The 22,018-nt window shown below is 44.9% G+C and overlaps 1 protein-coding gene across 1 annotated transcript in view; it reads left to right on the top strand.

Moving 5' to 3' along the window:
- The window catches only part of LOC101074957 (voltage-dependent T-type calcium channel subunit alpha-1I-like), a 92,301-nt gene that overhangs the window by 14,673 nt on the left and 55,610 nt on the right, over nucleotides 1-22,018 (top strand). The window contains 2 exon segments of the mRNA XM_029850636.1: nucleotides 8,025-8,472; nucleotides 20,442-20,553. Of these exon segments, the coding sequence (XP_029706496.1) occupies nucleotides 8,039-8,472; nucleotides 20,442-20,553 (546 nt within the window). The 5' untranslated portion in view covers nucleotides 8,025-8,038.

The raw sequence follows: 22,018 nt of genomic DNA, 5'->3' as shown, positions 1-22,018 counted from the left end.
CAATAAAATGTCGACTCATAGAAATCAGAAACAACAGAAACAACAAAAGCAACAGATTTCAGTTCAAGAGATTTCAGTTCAAATACCCAATTCATATCTATTGCGTCCTCAATCAAACTGAAGCCTAAGATTCGTTTATGTGTCGCTTGTTTCCCCCTAATTAACGACATCCAGTCTTTCTATTTCCACACATTGTCTGGAGGGACAGAAACTGCTCCTCTGGGATAAAACCTGCGCATTTCTCAGTGGAACCTTTTTATAGTGTGGAGCTGTTTACTGATGCAGCGTCATCCTCTCAGCTTCGTCGTGTTCCTCTGCTCGGTGACCATCCTTGTGGCAGTGACGGCACCATCAATGTTCTGCTCCACATGGTCAATGTAAGCTGCTGACCAACAGCAGATAAAGCTCCATCTGGACCTCCGTCCTACCTAAGATGCGCCGCTCTCAGCGCCGCTGAGGTATCCTTCATGCTAACTTGGCTGTGTCTACGTAACAGCTCTGTTTTACAGTAAAGACTTGATTTATGGACATGGTTTCCCATGTCCCTCAGCACCGCAAAGCGATACGACTGAACACGGATCGCATTGGAGCAGATGCCCTATTTTCTTTTACCGGCCATCGATCCTGGCGCTCTGGTACTGTCATATACTCGCTAATGGAGGATGTGCTGTGCTGATCACCAGTATCAGATATTTACCTCAATCGTAAGTGAGCGTGAATCTGCTGACCCTCACCAGGCGCCCTGATGAAGCTGTGCTTGGGTTTAAGGTTTTGAGGATGACGCCAATCATGGCCTTTAACCTTGTTTTTGTTCTCTCAGCCAGCTTCATGGACTCTTGGTTGATAAGGACCAGCAAAGTTAAATTCATTTTAAAGTGTAAAAGCTTATTTATATTCAGCTCTCACGTTCGCCCACATTACTCCAAACCATCTGAGAAATTCTTCTGCTTAATGGACCTTTGTTGAAAGTGCTGCTCCTGGTGAAGTCAAAATAGGAAATAATTGTTCTCTCTGTACATCTGTTTGACTGTGGCCGTTCAGTTTCTACGCGAGGGTCACTCAGCTTCAGTCAGCCAGCTGGACTTCTGTTCTCTTGTTAGATGTCTCACCTCTCATCCACGAGGCCTCTTTAGCTCTTTTATTGAGGAGCGAATGAGGTGGTAGAATGTTGGTGGTTGGTTGCTCCAGGTTAACATAAATGCCGTCCTTTGCTCCTTTCTCCACTCATCTCTCTGCCTTGTAAATGCACTCATGTCCTCCAAGTTTTGTCTGTGGAGAGATGGTCTGGTGGACATGTCGGAGCACCACTGCTCAGCTTGGTCTTAGGTCTTTTGTGGTTTGGTTCTGGGATGTTTCTCTGGATGAGGCCTAGATCTGCTGTCTTCTGTTACTTGCTAGTTTATTCTTAGGAAGGCTTCCAGGTTCAGCCACTTCTGCTCCCTTTAGCAACTATTATTAATGAACCAGTTGATGTTTACTGTACAGCAATGCTGGATGGCTGTGATTGATTTCCATGGTGGAGAACCTTTCTTCATCGATGCTGTGCAGCCCCTTTTTTCCCTGCTGTTCTAATGTGTTGCCCCTTTTGTCTTTGTTGGTCTCAGAAACTTCAACTGTGTTTTCTCTGACCTGCATGAAATAACAGAATCAGTATGCCTGCAGCACAGATGAGCCCTGAGGGTGCCTCGGGCGCTGGGCAGAACACCTAAACAGAGCTGGACCGGGTCCAGGACAGAAAATCAAACTGCACTTTTGCTGACTCTCACAGGCCCTCTTCTCAGCGTCCTGCCAGGCTGGAGCCGTTCAGGTGACGGGAAGACACGGAGGCTAAGGTGGCGGTGAGGAGAAAATGAACCAGGAGGCAGATTATTCGGTTGTCTTGGAAATAACTCCACTGCAGCTCTCCTCCTGTGGCCATTTACCCTGTTCACTCTCTGTGGGAGCCCCGCTGGGTACACAACGTTCTTCTGTCAGCGCCCAGTCATGTTTGCCTTTGTCAGAGCACCCCCGCTTTGACAAGACATCTTCTTCTGTCCCCTCTCACGCTGTTGCTCTTCAGCTCCGGCTCTCTCGCGTCGTTTTCTTTATTACTTTGATTCTACCTTTTTTTTCCCCTTCCTCCTGACCTTTAAATGCTTCGGTCTTCTCCGTTACTATCTGAGCAATTAGATCAGCCTGACGCACATGCCAAACGATCTGAGTGGAAGCTAAGTGACCCCCAGGGTGAAGCTAATTAGATGCAGCGAATCAGCCACAACATTAAATCCAGTGAAGTAAGGGAACAGCGGAGTTTATCAGATAAGAGTTCAGGAATGGATCCAGTGTGGGCAGCATTCCTGGCATTCCCAGTGTAGGTATTCCAGTACAAGCATGGCTCTGGTCTCTCCTGTAGCCAATGTACTTTTCAGTTTTGGAAGAAAAAACTCTGGCCATCGCCTAATCATTTCACCATAAACCAGCAGGTTTGCCTCCCAACACACTTAAAAAAGTGAAAATATTATTCATAATATTTCTGTTGGTTTTGCCCGACCTCGCAGGCTAGAAAGGAGTGTTTTTTTTAATCTGAATATTTGAATTTGTCATTTCAGCATCCATTCTATTGCAGTCAAAGGGGTCAAAATCTAGTAATCCAGACTTCTGCCTAAGGTACCAGTCTGTTCACATGTGCCCACTCATACAGAAATGGGAGAAGGGATGGAGTTGATGGAGAGTGTGAGAGTGCAGAGGGAAGCGTGACAAATTGGGCGGTGTGTGTTTCTTTGAGGTGTCCACAGTTGTGCTGTCAGGGTTACGAAGGCTGAAACGGCCTCATTGTGCTGCAGAGTAACAGTTTACAGCTGCCGAAAGGGTGAAATTAAAATTAAATATGAGAAACTGTGGCGATGGGCTGTCTGTGCTGCTCAGTGATGCAGAAACATTAATAAGATGGTTGTTTTTGCGGCATTTCCAGCTTCGCGTGATGATTTTAGTGGTAAAAGGTTCTGTAGATGAGAGACTTTCAGCACTGAGCTGATGTTGCTCAGGCACTCACATTCCTGCATTAGCAGGGAAATTGGAGAGCAAACACGCCAAGGCACAGTAATCACATTTACTGCTGCACATTATTAAAGAGAGAGGCTTGAAGTTGAAATGATGCACAAACACTTCTGTGGCCTTTGTTCTGTGTATGAGGATTATGAAGAGAAGGAGCAATGAGGAAAATACTTTCTGTATTTATTCAACTGTTTAGCTGGAGAGTCACAGTGGTCCTCCCTCACCTGCGCTTGGCAGCAGGAAAAAATTGACATTTTTTACAGTGGAATTAAATTTGTTACGTAACAACCAAATAAAATTGTTTTGGATTAACTAGCTGAGGTTTTTCTGAGCTGCTAAGACACTTTAATGCTTTGTAAGTCTCTGTCTCTGTCTCTCTCTCTCTCTCATCCCTTCATCTCTTCCCCTCCAGTCATTTCCACCTCTTCATACGATGGCAGTAAATAACATCAACTTCACAAATTAATTTCCCCTCAACCCTCATTGGCCTCCTTCATTGTCTCTACTAGGTTTATGGGCGAGCTCCTCTATCAATTACAGGCTAATTCTGTTAGCTGTCATGTGGGGAGTGTTAGTTTATGAAAACGCCAGCTCATTTTAGAGAAACGTCTTTGCAGCAACGCCTAAGTGGTACGGCTTTTGAATAAGAATCCATTAAATCACTATGTGTATATATAAATGGGTGTTTTGGCATGATGTAGATCCAATAACAAAACAACGAACCATTGTTTATTTGTTCTGTTTCGATGCTGGAAATAAGTTTAATTGTTAATTAACAGAGTGGACGTGGAAATCCATCAGGTTTTTTTGTCATTTGCCCCATTATAATTCAGCTTTAAAGTATAATTTCAGTGCTTCGTTAAGGTAACGGCACAGTATGATTTCTGTCATTTGGATTCATATTCAAAGGCAGAAGTAGAGTTGCAGCTCACGCTCCTGACTGATGAGTTAAATCGCTTTGTGTGAATAATACAGGACTTTTGAGTCATGACCTTACTTTACAGTGTTTCCATAGAAGCCACAAAAACTGCAGCGCTGATATTTGCATCTGATTTCATTTACAACAAACAAGTGAGAAATCCAAATCTCCTAATACACCAAAGACTCTTTCTCCTTTTCTGTTCCCCCGCTGCTGATACCCGATCAGATTCTGCCCGTGGTTTCAGGAGAAGCTAAGTGAGCAGGTGCAGGTTTGGTTGCGATGTTGTGACGAAGCTGAAGCTGACACAAAGATGCAGATGAACAATCGCTGGCCAAAGGCCAGCGTGCGGAGGAGGAAGTGGTCTGCATTGCACCAAAATGGAGTTGCTGCCTCTGGGCTGCCCATCTGGATGAACCAGCCCTGGAGGTGCTGGAAAAACACTCACACGTGCTTCTGATCTGACGTGTTTGGACACTACAGCAACATTTTCCACCATCGCCAAACTTTGGTCTGAATCTGAGAGGAAAAGTGCATGTTCACACTCGTTCAGAGGCAGCTGGTGAAGACGAGTGCAGCTTTTTCACTATCAATGAACCCGATCGAAGGTTATCAGCCGTGGAAAACTTTGCAGGAGATTTCATCATCCTGTGTCACTGCTTTTGATGTTTCCTTTGTTAGAAAAACGTGAATAATAATAACTCAAACCTCTGATCTTTATGTTCGTGATGTTTATGATGCGACAAAGCAGCAAAATACCGTCATAAATCAAAGCATCTTCTATAAAATGTATTTTTGATAACTTTAGAAACAGTACAGACATCTGTGTAGCCATGGTAACAATGCCACAGAACAAAACAGTGATTTTATTCATGCATTTCTTCTGTAATGGATACAGCAGATGCTGACAAGGTGTCAGGGTGCCGGAATCAGCAATCAGACTTTTCCCTGGAGATCTTCTATGAACTGCATTGTGGAGAGGTTTAATGGGAACCAGTATGTGCTTCTTTTACCATATCATCCAACAGGTGCATCACAATCTTATGCAGGGACCTGGATCTTTGTTCTCTGTATAAGGAGACCACTGCAAATGTTAGGTGGAAGAAAATGTCCCTGGGTTATAGTGGGAGCAGCGCTGGGCTCTGTCAGGCCGCTAAAGGCTTTTATCTGGGGTTGCCACTATCATGACTGCTTTCTTTTGTTTTTTTCTGGCATCTTCAGTTGGATTAGTGGGTCTGTTGAGGTGCAGTTTATTAGCCTATTTTAGGTCACTCTTATCTCTGTACTTGTGTATGTGTGTGTCTGAGACAGACAGAGAGAGAGAGAGAGGCCATTAGCCTTCTTCATGGTCTGGAGTTGCACTAATGAGGATCTGCAACACATCAAACCACATCACCGTCATGTCATCTAGCAGTTTCCTGTAGATAAAACACGTGTGACTACATATTTGAGTGTGTGCTTCTTTGGACAGTGGCTTGGATTTTCCTTTGATGTTTATTAGGTGCTTTGGAACCGAATAGCAGGAGCGCTGCGTGCACGTTTTTGACTCTATCTTCACTGTCTCTACCTTTTGCTTTGGCTCTTTGCTGTGTCAGTCGTATCCTGACAGAAGTAGCCAGCAATGATGCAAAGTTTTCCTTTATTGGTAATTAAATCTAGGCTGCATTGCTCTTCCCCCATGTTTCACAACTACAGAAGTATTGGGAAATCACCATGATGCCAAAAGATTTGTTTTTGATGTGGATCTTTAATCTCACTGAAAAACGCATGGCATGAGATTACCATAAAATCCGGTCCCGTTTGTTCCCATCATCATACTTTTCCCCATTTAGAAGCATCAATCCTTTAAATTCTTTAGGTCATTGCCAGTAACCGATGCAGAGCAGCATAGCTCTGCATTAGCCTGATTAGTGATGAGAGTAAAATATATATGTGCAAAGGAGAGCTCCATCAGCTTTAATTCACCCAGGAATAATTCACCGTGTGCAGACGCTGCTGCCTCTCCTCTCTCCTGCTGTTATGGCATGTTGTTGTGGCGTACACTTTGACCCCTGGCTTACACAGCGCAGTGATGTATGAGGCAGCTGCTGGCAGGTGATGAGTAGAGATCAATTTATGTCTGACACATCACATTAATCACAAGTAAACACTCGGAACCAACAACGGCACCCAGGAAATGGCTGCGATTTTTACGGCTTTGATCTGAGACCGCTGAGCGCACCCATAAACATTCTTCTTCTGCTGGAACAAATTGCTTTATTTGTTCCGATCAATTATTTGTGTTGATGTATGTTTTTAAAGTTCAGCTTCGTTTTGCTTCTTCAACAAAAAACTACAATTATTTTCATCCCTTTTAAGGTTGGAATTCTTAAAAGTTCTGTTGAGATTTTGTGATGACCAGAATTTCAGTGTTGGTCATTGTCGGTTTGAAAAATTTCCAAATTTATAGTTATGGAAAAATGGAAGATGACCTAATAACCCTTTTGAAATGCACTTTCCCGTAGCTGTTGTCAGATTGGCCAAGTGGTCGAAGTCGCCAGACTCAAGATCTTCTTCTGATTGTACTGAGAATTCTGGTCCTCCCAAAGGAGGCTTGGGTTCAAATCACACCCAGAGTTTTTCATAATTCCATTGTAGGCAGTGACAAAAAGCTTATGCTAACTTCCTATTAACTTTAAACTAATTTATTGCTACAAAAAGAGACAGGACAAAAGCTAGAATGTCTTGTCTGCGCATCGCAGGCTCTCAAAAGTCATGGAGCTCTATTAGTTGTACTTCAGGTCGTGCAGATGTTACAGAGGAACATGTACCAGCAGAATCATCTGCCTTGAGAAGCACAGAAGAGTCAGAGCAGCTGTTCCCTAAAAAACTCTCTGGCTGCTTCACATTTACCAGCTGCACCCGCAGCCGCTCAGTGGGCGGTTGACCAGAAACAGCAGCCTGTCTGGAGTGTCACATCTACGGAGCGAATGTGTCAAAAAAGAAGATTCCTGAGCCATTTTGATGCTTGTTGATGAATCTTTGAGGCTCCAATGTGACCGAGCGTCACGTTTGACCTGCCTGCATCACTAATGTGTCAGGATTGTTAGTGTTTTCTTGCCAGAATTTAGGAGTTGTGCCCAAATTGGCCTCAGTGGGTATTGGTAGAAATTCCATCCTTTTACAGGGATATCCTTGAGTTAGTGCTTTCACCTGGGGTTCCTCTTCCGTTGGTGCAAGAAGTTCCTGCCTGGTAGGAGACAAAACCTGGTTTAAACTCCGCCTTCAAGGACTGCCATCAGAGTTAGTGTTTTCCTTTACCTCATGAGTTGTGCCTAAAGTGGTATTATGAGGAATTCCATCCTCTAAAGTGTCAGTTGCCACTCAGTCTCCTCAGGACGCCCACTGCTCCCCATCTAGCTCTGCAGTATTGATCCCTCTCCACAATAACCTCTAAATAACCCAGCAGCTCCAACAATTTCTTTCATTAGTTCCTCATTTTGCTCCCAAAGCTTTCAGCAGCTGATGCTCACTGTCCTCCCTCTCCCGTTTGTGGCTGCTGGTCTCTGCCGTCTCGCAGAAATATATTGAAAAAAAAAAAAAAAGGCGATCACCGTCTGCTTTGATTGGATTTAAGACCAGTTTAATCAATCTGGAGATTGGAGTGTATTTACAGTTGATGCTGTAATCCAGTCTGGTGGCTGATGTCTGAGAATAATTTATCTGTTTGTTCCACAGAAGATATATCCCCCATTAATCTGATTAAATTAGTAAACAAATCTTGAACCGCTCACATTAAGACCCCTGTTTACGGTTGGATTGTTCTGTGTTTCTTTAAGAAAAACACTTAAATCTAATCCAAGGATTTATGCAAATGTGTTGTTTAATGCTGATGGGAGCATCCACCTCCAGCGAGTATTTGAGGAATCGGTCTGCTTAAAGCTTTTAACTGGGGCGTTCACTGATTTTCAATGACAGCAGGAAGTTCAAAGTCTCCACTGACCTCTGAAACTCGCTGTGGCCTCAGCACGCTTGAGATGTGACACACAATGACTCAGTTGATTAAAAGTTGGCCAATGTTTTCTCTTCTTAGATTGCTCCGTTGCCATGACGAGCGAGGAGGAGGAGGGGGCCGGCATTGCAGCATCGACACCATCAAGAGCGGCAGCGGCCACCTTCGAGGGAGCAACAGCAACTGCAGGGGGCGACGGCGAGGATGCTGCCGCTTCCTCCTCCCCTCGGAGGACCTCCACTCATCACCTCCTCTGTCCTGAGCAAAAGGAGGAGAAAAGTAAAGGAATAGAGGAGGAGGAGGAGGGGAGGATCGTGCATGAAGAGAGGATTGAGAAGGAAGAGGATGAGGAGATAGTGGAGGCAGAGGAAGGTGACGACGACGACGATGATGATGATGATGATGATGATGGCAGCAGTAACACCAGTATGCTGGTGGTTCCCTACCCTGAGCTGGTACCGGTGGTCTTCTTCTGCCTGAAACAGACGACCTGCCCCCGCAGCTTGTGCATCCGCATGGTCTCCAACCCATATCCTTTCATTACTGTCGAAGATCCATCCATCACATCACTCATTCGCGGGTTTTATTTCATTTTCAGCAAATATGTTGGATTTTTCAGCGGCAAAGTCATACAAGTGGGGACTTTTTGCATGTTTCTGCTCAGGATGTAAAGCCAGTCGGAGGTCTTTGGTTTCTCATCTGCATGAGAAAGCATCGATCAGAAGACAATGAACAGGTGTGTTGCTATAGCACCTTCATAAATGAGGAGTAATGCTGGGAAATCCAACCAGCGGATTTACGGCATTGGGGGAAAACCTGTGACCTTTACTTAAAGAGTTGAAAATCAAGGTCAACTTGAAAATGCACCAGCTTCAACTGTGGCTGCGGTGGGAAAGGGCAGGGGGGGGGGGGCCGAGTTGATGCTCAGGCAGCGAGTCTTCTGAGTGAGGGACGTGTGGCCCTGCAGAGCTTTTCTGCCCGGCAGCATCTCGCTTCCATGCGCTGCTGCAGTCAGTCACAAAGTGCCGAAAATACATTTAGATTTCAGGACGATCCACCTGCGTTGGTAGCTGACGCCAGCCGGGGACGGGACGGCGGTGACAGGGCAGACGTTTCTGAGGTGCAGAGGTCGAGGTGACGATCAGGCAAACCTCACGGTGAATTTGGGATTCATGGATAGAAAGTTCACGTGCTGGATCTGTGAGCAGAGGCTGAGGGTGCAGAGTGTGCATGTGAGACACTGGATATGCATAAAACGCCCGAGCCAAAACAAGATGAGCATAATCGGCTCTTTCTGATAAACTAGTCTTGATCCCTGCCTAACTATAAAGAGATGGAGATAGGAATGTTTACAGAGGCACAGCGTTCCATTACACAGGCTTCCCGTCCATGTCTAGATAGTTCTGACATTAATTCCTGACCCCCCCAAAAAGGAGGAAAGAAGCAAAAATCATTATCTGATGGAGCTACACACCAGCAATTATTTCTGCTCCACTTTTTCTTGTGTTCCCACATTCAAATAAGGTTAATAAGTAAACCTTCTCTTCCAAATGAGCTGGTTTGTTGTGTCATTTAGAAACAAGTTGTGTTTTGCTGTTGCTGGTCTAATTATGCTGTTGCAAATTACATATTGGTGTCAGGAGAACATGCTGTCAGCAGAGGGTTGTTGGTCTCAATTTCTCTTGTGAGACTGAAAAGAACACACTTTCACAGTAGTAACAACTACAGCAAAACACGAACCTAAAAGCTTCAACACCTGTATTCTCCCGCAGATTATTGTCTTCTAGCAGTAAATATGCTGATAAAATGGTTAATGCTGCACGTTATGTCTCTCAGCGGGATGCTTACCAAGGAAAATGGCCAGAAAATAGAATATTTAGATGATTTAAACCCACGTCGACTGTGTCTCACTGTATTTGCAGGGTTTACCACCGAGTTTAAGGACTATGGAAATGGGGACATTTGAAAACTCTGATGGTACCATGATTGTTTGAAAATTTTGGGCAGGAAACTCAGAGCTTCCTCCACAGGGTTGTGACCTAACAGCATGCTTGATTATTAATAAATGTAACTCTCACACACTCGACACTTTCGGAGCGACTTCGTATTCGGGATTTAATGTTGCCGTGTTTGCTGCTGAGTTTGGGTAAATTCACCCTGTCTGTGGCTGCTTTTAAACAGTGAGTCAATCACATCAGCGCGTCAGAGGACATGTGAATTAGAAGTGCAGAAAATGTGCGCGTTGGTACTTTGTGTGTTCTTGTTACGTCCACAAAAGGAAAAACGCTGGTATTGACCTGGACCACTTTGTCACGCGGTGAGGTCAGAGCGAGAGGCGCTGTGGATTGATCCCCATGTGAAAGCCTTTGTTTGTATCAATCCATTTGTGTGTGTGTGTGTGTGTGTGTGTGTGTGTGTGTGTGTGTGTGTGTGTTTAGCTTAATTTCGTTCCTATTGGCAGAATGGCGGCACAGGTTTAATTTACAAAGCCATACTGGGAAACATTCCCGTATGGATTCATAGCATATTTTCCCAAATAGCCTGGCTGCATAGAGCCGCTGGGAACCTACGAGCCTCCGGGAATTGACTGTGTTAACAGCGGGATGATTTTTATTTTAAGTCAATGTTTGTAATTTATTTTGGATCTCCAGATGATGGAAAATCATGAATAAATCCACAAGTAGGGCAGAACGTGTCGAAGTTTAAGGGTCGGGGTTAGGGATTATTTGTGGAAAAACACGGCGCAGAAATCCGCTGCCAGAGCCTTTAATGTGAACTTATATCAAAATGTTCCGGTCCAAATCAAGTTTATGAAAAGAAAAAAACCCAGGCAACACTTTAAAGAAAAACAATATTCTCTGACATAAGACCCAAAGCTGCTAGCTGAGAGTGCTGAGACCTCATCAGACCCCTTAGAACTCCACAGAATATACACTTAATATGTTCTAACATAATTTAGTCGGATGTTTTGGTGTTGACAGTGTTCTTGCAGTGTCTATTTCTGCTCATTTCCTAGCAAATAGTAAATAATATAGTATATTTCTCATGTATCTGTGCTCTGGAAGTAATAAGTGCTATAATCCCATGCAGGTGGCGCCCTGCTAATGTTAACTAATGTTAGATTTAAGGGTTTCTTTAGCACCTTGTGTTTTCACTCTTATTGCACACTGTTCTTGGTCTCATCACACTTCTCCAGGGAAAACATAACAACAAAGACTCTTTCCTGCATTTACGCACTACGAAAATGTAATCCTAAATTGTGGTTGGGGGGAAACGAGTCAAGAATCGGGACAGAAGCGGTTCAGATCAACGCTGCGGTCGTAGCTCAGGAAACGAAGGCGCGACCACAGCGAGGCTGTTTGAAAGCGCTGTTTGTTTTTTCTAAATCACACATTTCCCCGGCCGAATCAAACGGCAACTCGCATAACAAATGAAACGTCAAGGAAAGCCCGTCATGGCCCGTGGTTTCACTGCAACACTTTAAACAAAGCAGTTTCCAGCTGGAAGAAGAGCCATTGTTTCCACATCTGCACGATTCCACCGAGGGATCGCATTAAGCAGCTGTCACGGCCCAGTTCATTTACATAGACGGGGAATAATCAGTGCAACACGGCTGACGGGAACAATACCCATCACTTCAAAGCTGCTCTCCACATCCCAACCAGTACCTGCGCCGGAGATGGGATCAGCGATACTGGCTGTGTAAAGAGAAATGGGGCACCTGGGCTGAATCTATATTGTGCTCCAAACCAAATCTGATCGCAAAGGGAAGGTCAGATTAATAGCTTCCAATTTACTTTCAATCTTGCCAGGACCAACATATGTGGCCCGCAGTGCTAACACCATTACTGCGCGCGCGCACAATCATACACACGCGCGCACACACGCACACACACACTGCAAAATTGTTGAATTTGGTGGCAGAAAAGAACTAATTCTGATGCTCTTGGACCAGGCTGAATATGACACCCTTCTCCTTGCTAGCCAATCCCTGAGCAGAAATGACCGCAGCACCTGTGACAATCGCACGCACACGCCGCCGTTTGGCGTCATCGCAGCTGCTCCACGTTTTTCTCTGGACCGCTGGGGTTTTGAGCAGCGTTGGATTATTTATTTTATCTTTGCAGAACGAGCTCTGACTTCATATTTTTATGAAGCCAACATTGCCGTTTTTTTTTATCTATTGTTGTCCATCAAGAGTCGCAGATAAAAGTGTTTTTATTTTTTCTGGAAATCTTATAATGTATAGAGGTCAGCACTTCCACCTATAGAAAGATGATGCGGGGTGTGTGTGTGTGTGTTTGGGGGGGTGTGAAGTCAGGGGAAACAGATCTGACAGCAAGTCATACTATGGACGCTCTAACAAAATGTAGAGAAAATGCATCTGTTGCCTTTTCTGTTTTCATTTGTTTTCCATTTCCTCAGTTTATATTCATGTTTCGACGTTTTTTCGGCTCTCTCTCTCCTCCTTTCCTGGCTGGATTCTTATGGTAATATCAGGGTTCATTATGCTAATGTTGCTGCTAATCGCTATGCTAATGTTAATATATCTACCTGTCAGTGGTGGGAGAGTCTGCAGACAATGACCCATCTTCTCACCGTTTCTGACTTCCTCTTCTTTCGTCCTGTATTGCTCCAATTTCCTCATTTGTTTCTCCATTCAACCATTCAACGTCTTTTACAGATTTGAGCAAACGTTTCTTAAACGTCACGATTCTAAACTTACACCCAAACATTTCCCAAGCTATGTACTGAATATTCTTGAGGTTACGTGCCTGCTGAAGACTTTACAAAAATGTCTAATATTCCCCCGTGCTAACTGACACTTTTCGGCTTAATCGACCAAATGAGGCTAATTGATAAAATTCCATCTTTTCCTCAGTTTAAATTTCCAGTCACGCCCAGAAATCAATTATGCCCTGGTTTCGCTTTGGTCTGGTTTTAAATGCCGTCTTTGTTTTTAAAAAAATAAATAAAATAAGTCAATGCATGTTGACTACATCATATATTGGAGGGTATTGACCCTGGACAGTTTGGCTGGATCTTTTGGTCTAATCGTCTTTGTATCATTGATCATTTTGTGGTAAAACACTTTTGTGATGACCTCACAATGCTTTTTACCTGATTTCTCCTCTCCTGCTGGGATTCAGCACACAATAGTGGCGAAAGATGATTTATCTGGTTCACACAGAAACACTCGGAACATTCCAGGAACAACAACTATAGAGCATATGAAACACAGAACTGTTGAACCTCAAATAACCAGTCCTGCTGCTCTGACCTGGGAACTTTACTGCAGCACAGATAAATGATAAATGAATCCAGGAATTTAGGGATGAACAACTGACAAACAGAACTTTGAAAAAAGTAGCGAGCTCACATCTGAGTCTCATCCTCCGATCACCAACTCTCTTCTGCTCCAGGTGACCCACGCTGTAAATATCCTACTGTACCGCTGCTCCGCTCTCACGCTGGCAGCTGCCAATACGTATTAATGCCAGTGTGGCATCGCCTACTGGGCCCGCGGCAGCTGAAATAAAAGACTGGCAGCCTGCAGAGAGGCTGTTGTGGATGTGTGTCATAAGGTAACGATTCAGAGGGGATGCTGAGATGTGTGTGCATGTGTGTGTGCCTGTGTGTGTGCGTGTGGGAGAGAGATCCCTGGCTTTTGCTTACCCACAGCTCACAGTCATCTGTGTCACCATAGTGATGTATTGGAGTCAGGTGGTCTGACCCCGAGCGGCTCATGAGTTCCCTCGGTCCGGTGTGCAAACTGTGTTATTTATAGTTCGTGCAGCAAACCTCTGGGGACCAAACAATGACACCAGTTCTCTTTGAGGAATTTTGAGTGTTTTTTTTTTTTTTTTAAATAGATTTTTTTTCTTTTTACAGTTTCTACCAGAAATCCTGCGATAATCAAACCTGCTGAATGATCTTTTTTTGAGTCCAAAACCTCCAACACGTGTCAAAGTTTCATTTGTTAGCCCAGATGCTAACCTGCCCCTGTGGAAACATCTGACCAAACAGCTGATGTCCTTCCAGGAAAGAAAAAAAACCACTGCACACACCTACAAAACCTTTAAACACATGTAGGGTCCAGCCGGTGGTCAACCTTGTCCTTCCCACCAAGGAAGCTTCACACCTTCAGGCCGTGAGCATATAAACCAAAGTCCTGGAGGTCAAGTCTCCCTCACTCTCTAGCTTCAGCTTGTTGTCTGTGACTCTCCAACACTCAATAATGAATTCCACCAAAATAGAGTTTGGAAGTTTTAGGTAAATCTAATTTCTGTGGCATTTTTAATGAAGTAGCTTTGGGGGAACTCAGTCAGATGAAGATGTTTGGTGAATGACAGTCATTAGTCGGTTCCATTAACACTTGCCTGCGATGATGGCCGCCTGCGTGTTGCTGTCTGGGGAAGTGTTGACTGTTAATGCCTTTGGTGCGTCTGTGTTCACCCCTGTGCGTTACCGTTTGTTCTGTGAGCAGAAATGAGCATCTCAGTTTAGAAAGCAGGGCGTCCCTGCTGAAAGTGCTGCCCCCTGCAGACACCAGGCTTGATGTTTGGTGGAATCGGGACACTGCCAGATAATAATGACATCAACAGAAAAACGGGGAGGACAGAGCGTTTTTCGAAATAACACTGCAACTAGCTGAGGCTAATTGAGCGCCAGAGAATATCAATGTCGTGACGTAAAGGTTGTGTTGACAGGATTACAGCCATTGTTCCGTTCCCTTGCCCCCACTTTCTTTGATTTTATTTACACCAGCCTGATTCAGCCTGAGATCCAGCTGTTCGTCCTGCATGTGTTGTTGTAAATTTCTTCTGATGGTAGTCGAGAGGTGCTGATGAGAAGGGAATCTCCGCAGACGCTGACTTGGTTATAAAAGATGTTTATTGGAGAGAACAGCCAGGTATCTATCGGACACTGCACTTTGCCCAAGGGAGGTTTCGTGGTCCAGATGGTGAAGATCTCCGAAGTGCTTACTTGGATAGCCCCTTCTTATACAGTCAAGTAAACACATTCTTCTCTGATGACCTCATAACACAATATAGCAAACCGAATGGCATAGAGTTCAGTTAGTACTGGGAGTAGTAGAAAGGCCTCATGATGCACATCCTCATATGGAGAACATCCAGCAGCCTACGGCCCCCAGCATCACCTCTTAGCAGCTCCTCTTAGCAAAAACAAGACTCCTATTATGAGCTTAAAGAAAGGCAGAAGTCACAGGACACATGTGGAACATATCCTAATATGGCACCTGGCTGGCTGAGAAACGAGTTGTGGCCTTACAGAAGTAAAGGCCTGCAGAGAATAGGTACACAGGCTTCAGATACTACAGTGTGGACAGGTGTTATTTCCCATTGGAGTTTAGAGTTTTGTTGTTTCAGTGAAGTGGGATCACTCATCGGGTCCGAACCTGGTTTAAGTACGGCGCGCTAAAGGATTCACTGCTGTTGGAGCACTCGGAGAGAAGCGTGTCAACAAACCCCTTTTAAACTCACTTTGGTCTGCTAATTATATCACATTAGTAGGTGTGGAGGTTAGCACGCTGGTGGAGTGTTAGTACAATGAACACGGTCCAAAGCATGCACATCAGCTGGATTAGAGGCTCTGAACACTGTAGATGGTTGTGTAATTTAGAGTCATCTTTCTCTTTGGATTTTGCGCTGGCTGACATGAGCTGGGCATCCTGGGATGATGGAAATAGTCCAACAATAGTCGTGGGCAGGACAAGAAACCTTTATGGGCATAACAAAGGCATGTTTGCCGCTGTAGTACAGAAACGAGGGAGAGGAAGAGGAAAAAGTAAAGCCCACCAGATGGTCTCATGGAAGCCTGAATGTGTGAAACAGACATCGATCTGTAACCACAGACTGAAGGATTACGCCGCCTTTGCAACTGCTTTATCAGCATAAAGAAGACAAAATGCAACCATGACATCCTTGCTCTGTGCAGAATGGGTCCCTAATTGCAAAAGCTGTCAAGAAAATTGAGTCTTCAAGCTCTGGCGCCATGAAGATGAAGACATCATTTCACCACCAAGTTGCCCTTTCTCATCAAAGATGCTTTGATGCAGAAGCGTGTAAATAAACGCACGGCACAAATGGACTGTGGGAAAAGTGTTCATGAATCCAGAACCTTGGGATTTACCCCTTAAAGTACTTTCACAATTGACATTAACCTGACATTTGCTCCAGTAAAACCCCTCAATAAAAGAAATCTGCTTCAATTTCCGAGCCCTTCTGCTCTTGTGTCCCATCGTCTGACTTTTACTCCTAAAACTTACTATCAGCCAGTGTTTATCTGCTCTCATATGTGTGGATGAGCGGCATTATTAAAGTCTTTGACGCTATCTTGCCATTATTTATTCTTAGCACTTTTAGAAGGTGTGCAGTCCCTGTTATCTGCCGGATCACACGTTCTTCCTGCTCCTCTATTTCCTTCTCTCATATCTCACCATCGCTCCAGCCTAAATTGGCAGATGTAAACCAGTAGAACTTAATCTGCCCAGTCCAGGCCCTCCGTTCTCCTTACTGCTGGAGGTTATCTGGTCTATTTTCAGCTGCTGATGGACTGCTGACTTCATTCCACACTGATAATGTGTCCATAACGATTGATACCTCCTTTTCGATGTGCATGTGTGGGAATGTGGGATCCAGCGAACTCCGCCATGAATATGATTTCTTTCTTTCCTGTTCTGGTCAGTGGGTGACTTGAGTCAATAAACTGGACATAATTACAAGTGCAACATGCCAAGATGCACAAGAGGGAAGCTCCCAAATGCTTTTGTCAGTTTTGGTTGCCATAGGAACAGGGCAAGGTTCTCCTGACAGCTGAGTAGTCACCATCTGGGAGAGACGGTCAGGACATTTTAGGAATTTGTGTCAATGCAAATGATTTAGAGGCTGGACATTTGCACGTCGGTTCTACTTTATTCTGGGGTGTCGACGTCTGTTGTGTGGTGAGAACCAGAATTTGACCTGCAAAGCGAAGAGAGTTTAGCTGGTCCTCAAACCTTCAGGGGTCCGCTTGAGGGTTTGGACCTGGTTTTAACCTCCTGGTTGGGATGTTAGGGGCTGGGAATGCCTGTGTGTGTGAGTGTGAGTGTGTGTGTGTGCGCTTGCGAGAACATATACTGTCCTGGCAGTTTAGCGGAAGGGGAACTGACATGAGAAGCTGTGAAGCATTACCGTGTGATGTCCCCTGACATTTACTGCTGTCCAACACACAGAAACACACACATACACACACACTCGCGCACGCACACACACACACCTTTCCCCAATTATCCTCTCAGCTGTACTGGATCGAAGAACACCTGATAGAAAATTCCTGGAACGAGAAAGATCTGCCAGTGAACATTATTCCACGATGGAATCAACAGTTTGAGGAATTCTGCTCCCAGCGGAGTCTCACATCAGGACAAAATGTGAGAATGACTCCTGAGGCTGTCAGGTAACGGGTCAGGTGAGCTTTTTAAAGAGTTAGGGTTGGGTTTCCTCTTTTTTATCTACTGTAGGTGATGAAGAATAGGCAGCATAGATTTGGGTTCATCCAGGCTTTTCCCTGTTTCTAGACTTTTTGTGTGCACGTGGTCCCGTAGGTAAAGCTGCTCGTGGAGGTTTGAGGTGGTCACGCTCTTGTGCACGTGTGGAGACTTGCTTCCTGTCTGCCGACGAAGGTAACGGGGATGCCCCAGCATCAGCGCGTCCTCGGCTGTGTTCCTTCTCACTTGGAGCAGCTACAGTTTAGATCATTGTTCTGTAGAACCGCGTCCAGGCAGAACCCCTATTTAACTCTTCTAGAACTGTTATTATCCTGAAGCAGCTGCTCATCCTCTCAGCGCACAGTCTATTGTCCTAAATTGCAAATTGGCTCTTCTTCAGCAGTTTCCCGATACACACCTCTCCATTCTTCCTCCTTAACTTCTATCTCCCGCTGTTGTTGTTCGGACTATTTATTACAGTTGATCGTCGATTGGTTCCCATGGAAACCGGGGGTCATTTGCCTCCAGCGTGTGTCTTTGGACACAAAAAAACCAAGAGCAGGACGGAGGGGGTGGAGGCAGAGAAACGGGGAAAGGGTGAGAAAGAGCGACACCATGTAGTGAAGTATTAAGAATTCATTTAGCCCCCGCTGCCACACTTTCATCCTCGCAGCTCCTCCAGTTCCGTCAGGCTGTTGCGTTCGGCACATCCACATCTTCTGGGTGATGTGCTCGGAGCCACAGACTTCATAGCTGACCTGTTACACCGTGGTGCTTCCTGTCGATGGTGCGATGTTCCTCCATCTGCTCCTGGAGCTCCAGGTCAAACGCTGCTCGTCTGATGTCATTTACTAGACAACACGTTTTATGTCAAATAGGAGGGTTCAGTCACAATGAGAATGCAGAGAACTTTCCATCAAAGCCTTCTGCATCTGGCATGAACCCAATATCAATCTGCCAGGACGGCTAATGGAAAATTAAGACTAATTTTCAGATTTCCAACGTGAAGTTGTACTCTAATATTTAATAGAAGCCATTAATCTAAAATATTGAAACTGTCCAATAAATCCTTCCAAAATGGACCGCAGGGAAGCTGCCGCTTATCCCACAGTTGAAACATCTTCCTGATTAATTCCAGTAAGGAAGTTGACGTATATTTAGCCACTTTCAAAGCAGAAAGACTCATTCAGGTTGGTAAAAGCGACGTGTGTGAGAAGTGGCTGTCATCACTCTACGGAGGAAAGAAGACAGCCATGACCTGTGGTTTTATCCATCCTCGCTCTGTCGTCAGATGTTCTTTTGGGGATTCTCTTCCTAGGCTCAGTGACATCTTTGGAGGATCTCGACCTTCATTAGGAAGGTCGGGCTGTGCAAGAAACGCTGAAGCGGCAGAATGTCCTGGTCCCTGCCTGAAGACTCTCGGCATCATTTGGATGTTCATTTAAATCCATTGTTGGGCTGGGACACCGATGAGAGACGTGGAAGAATCGGTTAACAGAACTGGTGTGTCTGCAGGAGCCAGCTGGAGAGTAAACCCTCACCGAGAGGGGGAAGCGAAGGGAATCTCACACAGAACGCTGCTCAAAGCCACTGTTTACCTTCCCAGCAGGTAAACAGTGGCTTTGATTACTGGCCTTTATGCCTCCTGCAGTTGATTTAAGTATTTCCTCATTCAGGAATGTGTGTTTACCTATAAATACGACTTCATTTCTGATCTGTAATGGTTGCAGTTAACAGTGACCCAAATGAACGATTCGTCATATATCAGTCATTTTCAACCGCTAAATGATGAAAGCTAATTTTTCTCTGTTCCAGATAGCTTCAGTAATGTCTGCTGCCTCAGCAGAAATCCCGATGCTGCTTTTCATTTCATACAACTGTAGCTTCTGCTCACCATTGTACAAACTTTATTTTCTCATATCTTCTCTGCTCTCTTTCTGCGTTTAACAGGAGCAGGAAAACCAATTAGAAACCAGTTCTTCCTGTATATACCAGTAAATGAAGGCCATCATCTAGGCTATATTGGTCTTAATGTGTGTTTTAATAAGCGTGTGACTGCGCTTGTGTGGGCGGCCGAGCGTGAGCTTTTAGGGTTTTGGTGCCATGTTTGTTTGTTTGCACGTGCGTATCTGTGGATCTGTTCATGCCTGTTGATGAGTGGGCGTTTATGCGTGTGCCTCAGTCTGGTTTTTCCGTGCACGTATGTGTTTTGCCCACTCACGGGCTATCTTTATCCACGCGGTGATAGCTACAGCACCGTCCGTGTCTTTCTCGCATGGTTCAGGCCGTGCTAAAAGAAACGCTACTGAAAAAAGGATGGTTTGTTTCTTATTTCTGGGGAGACGGAGCAGTTTAGGGTCTTGGATTTCCTGCTGAAACCGCTCTCCTATCTCCAAGGGAGAATTCCAGGATCCAGAGCTGGGCAGCTTCAGGGAGGGATTGAACCTCACGGGCTATTACAGCACATCCTCTTTCGCATGCCTGTTAGCCAAGAGGCGCTTGGTCCTTCCACACACAGAAAAGATGCATATTGAATCACTCTGTCACACTCTGCTGCTCTGCTCTCACCCTTTTTCTTTCTGGCATCCATCTCGCTCTAGCATGTTTTGCTCGCACCATTAACCTTTTCTGCAAACAAGCGTGGTTCATTTTGTCGTACTTGCAGAACGTTTGGCAACGCTGCCGATATCATCTGGCTTTTGTTCTGCAGCGTTGATCTAAGCATTTATTTAAGATGATTTTTTTCACTAGAATCAATAAACCAACCCTTTAAGTGGCTCAATACACTGAAATGTGACTAAATGCCATAGTTAACTGGGAATTTCCTGTTTGATGGTGCATGTAACATTAATGTAACATTACAGACGTTCGGTCCTCCATCATAACCGTCCTCCTCTTCAACTCGCAGTCACTCTGAGGTTTGTGTCAGACTGGAGAGACTTTGCCGCGTGTCTTCCGTTCTGTTGTGCTTCTCTCTGAGGTGTTGTCCTTAACACTGCTGCTTCCACGTGGTTTGAGCGCGTCAGCATCATGGTCATCCTGTTGAACTGCGTGACCCTGGGAATGTATCAGCCCTGTGAGAACATCGACTGCTCCTCAGACCGATGTCAAATACTGCAGGTACTCACCACACACACACACACACACACACACACACACACACACACACACACACACACACACACACACACACAGAAGATGAAGGAAACTGTCTTGGGGTTGCTGACATTCAGATGTCTTCTCCCACCCTCCTCATGCTGCAGCCTGTAATTCCTGGCAGTGACTTAGGCTAGCATGTGGTCTTTGTGCAGCAGCAGGCATGGTTTTCTCACACACACCACCTAAGCAGCTTTCTCCGTCCTCTGGCACAGCACCGAAATCCCTTCTCACCCGTGTCCGAGTGGGTGTAACACCTGCGCACGTGCACGTGTCTCCGGGCTGGTCTGGTGTTCGTTGAATCACTGCGGAGCCCCGTCGTTCACATGCTCACCGGACACACAGGCGGCATCACACTCGTCTAAGAACACACAGCAGATTGATTCAGCTCCCTGATGTGGCCGTTGAGTTGGACTTAATGGAATTTCTCCAGCAAGTATCTATAGACCCATTCAATAGCAGCATGGATTTAGGGGGCTACAATGCCACAGTCAATGTGCTTCTCTTTGAAAATCCGTTTATCAATACCACGATTTCACTTGTGCCTCACAAGCAAAAAAAAAAATCTATTAGCACTAACAGGAAGGTGCCTGTTGAAGGCTTCAACATACAGGATATTCCCTCCGTTAGATGATGGGAGATGAGATATAAACGGGTGCTGTCTTCAATTATTCCTCCTAATCCCTGAAAAATAACACATTCCTGCACATTTTCCCATTTAAAGCTGAGCAGGACTCATTTCAGAGGGGGAAAATTAGGCAAAAACACTGATTATTGTTAGATTCTGTTGAGTTAACTGTGATGAATGGTTAATAAAGGAAAAACAGACATAAAACAGTAAAGTAAAGGGAAAAGTGCAAGCCATGGGTATAAATGTCAGAGGAGTTTTTTTCCCCTTATTGGATCAGGAAACTCAAGAGTTAATCCATCTTCCTGGTTTAACGAAGGTCAAGGTCAGAATCTCAGCCCTTCTCATCGGCAGGTGCTGCATCTTCCAGGACTGCTGAGTAAAAGGCTTCTTCTTCTTCTTCTTCAGAGGCCAAATAGTGACAAAACAAAGAGCCGCATCAGTGATTCAGCTTCAGAGCAACATGCCTTCAGCACTTCACCGACCAGATTACACGTCAGCATCCCAATCGGCTCATCTTTAATCTCCCAAAATAAACCAGCTAATCTGTGCTGCTGCTCACTGCAGCAATAACCTGCATTAGCACTTCATCGATTTGATTTATCTGGATTTTTCCCTCTTTTCTTTTAATTACATGTGTAATTAAAGCTGCAGGCCTGGTGAGAAGGGGGGGGGTCGATTCAGGGCTTATTACTGATTAGCGCTCCAACAACTTATTTCCATTCCCCAATTACTCTGAACAAAACACTCATCAGGGAAGTTGGGGGTGGGAACGATAGGAAACTGTAAGAAAGAACAGCA

Source organism: Takifugu rubripes, chromosome 17, assembly GCF_901000725.2.
Source record: "Takifugu rubripes chromosome 17, fTakRub1.2, whole genome shotgun sequence".
Taxonomy (NCBI): Eukaryota; Metazoa; Chordata; class Actinopteri; order Tetraodontiformes; family Tetraodontidae; genus Takifugu; species Takifugu rubripes.
The sequence above is the reverse complement of the archived record's forward strand: the minus strand, read 5'-3'. Positions and strand labels throughout refer to the sequence as shown.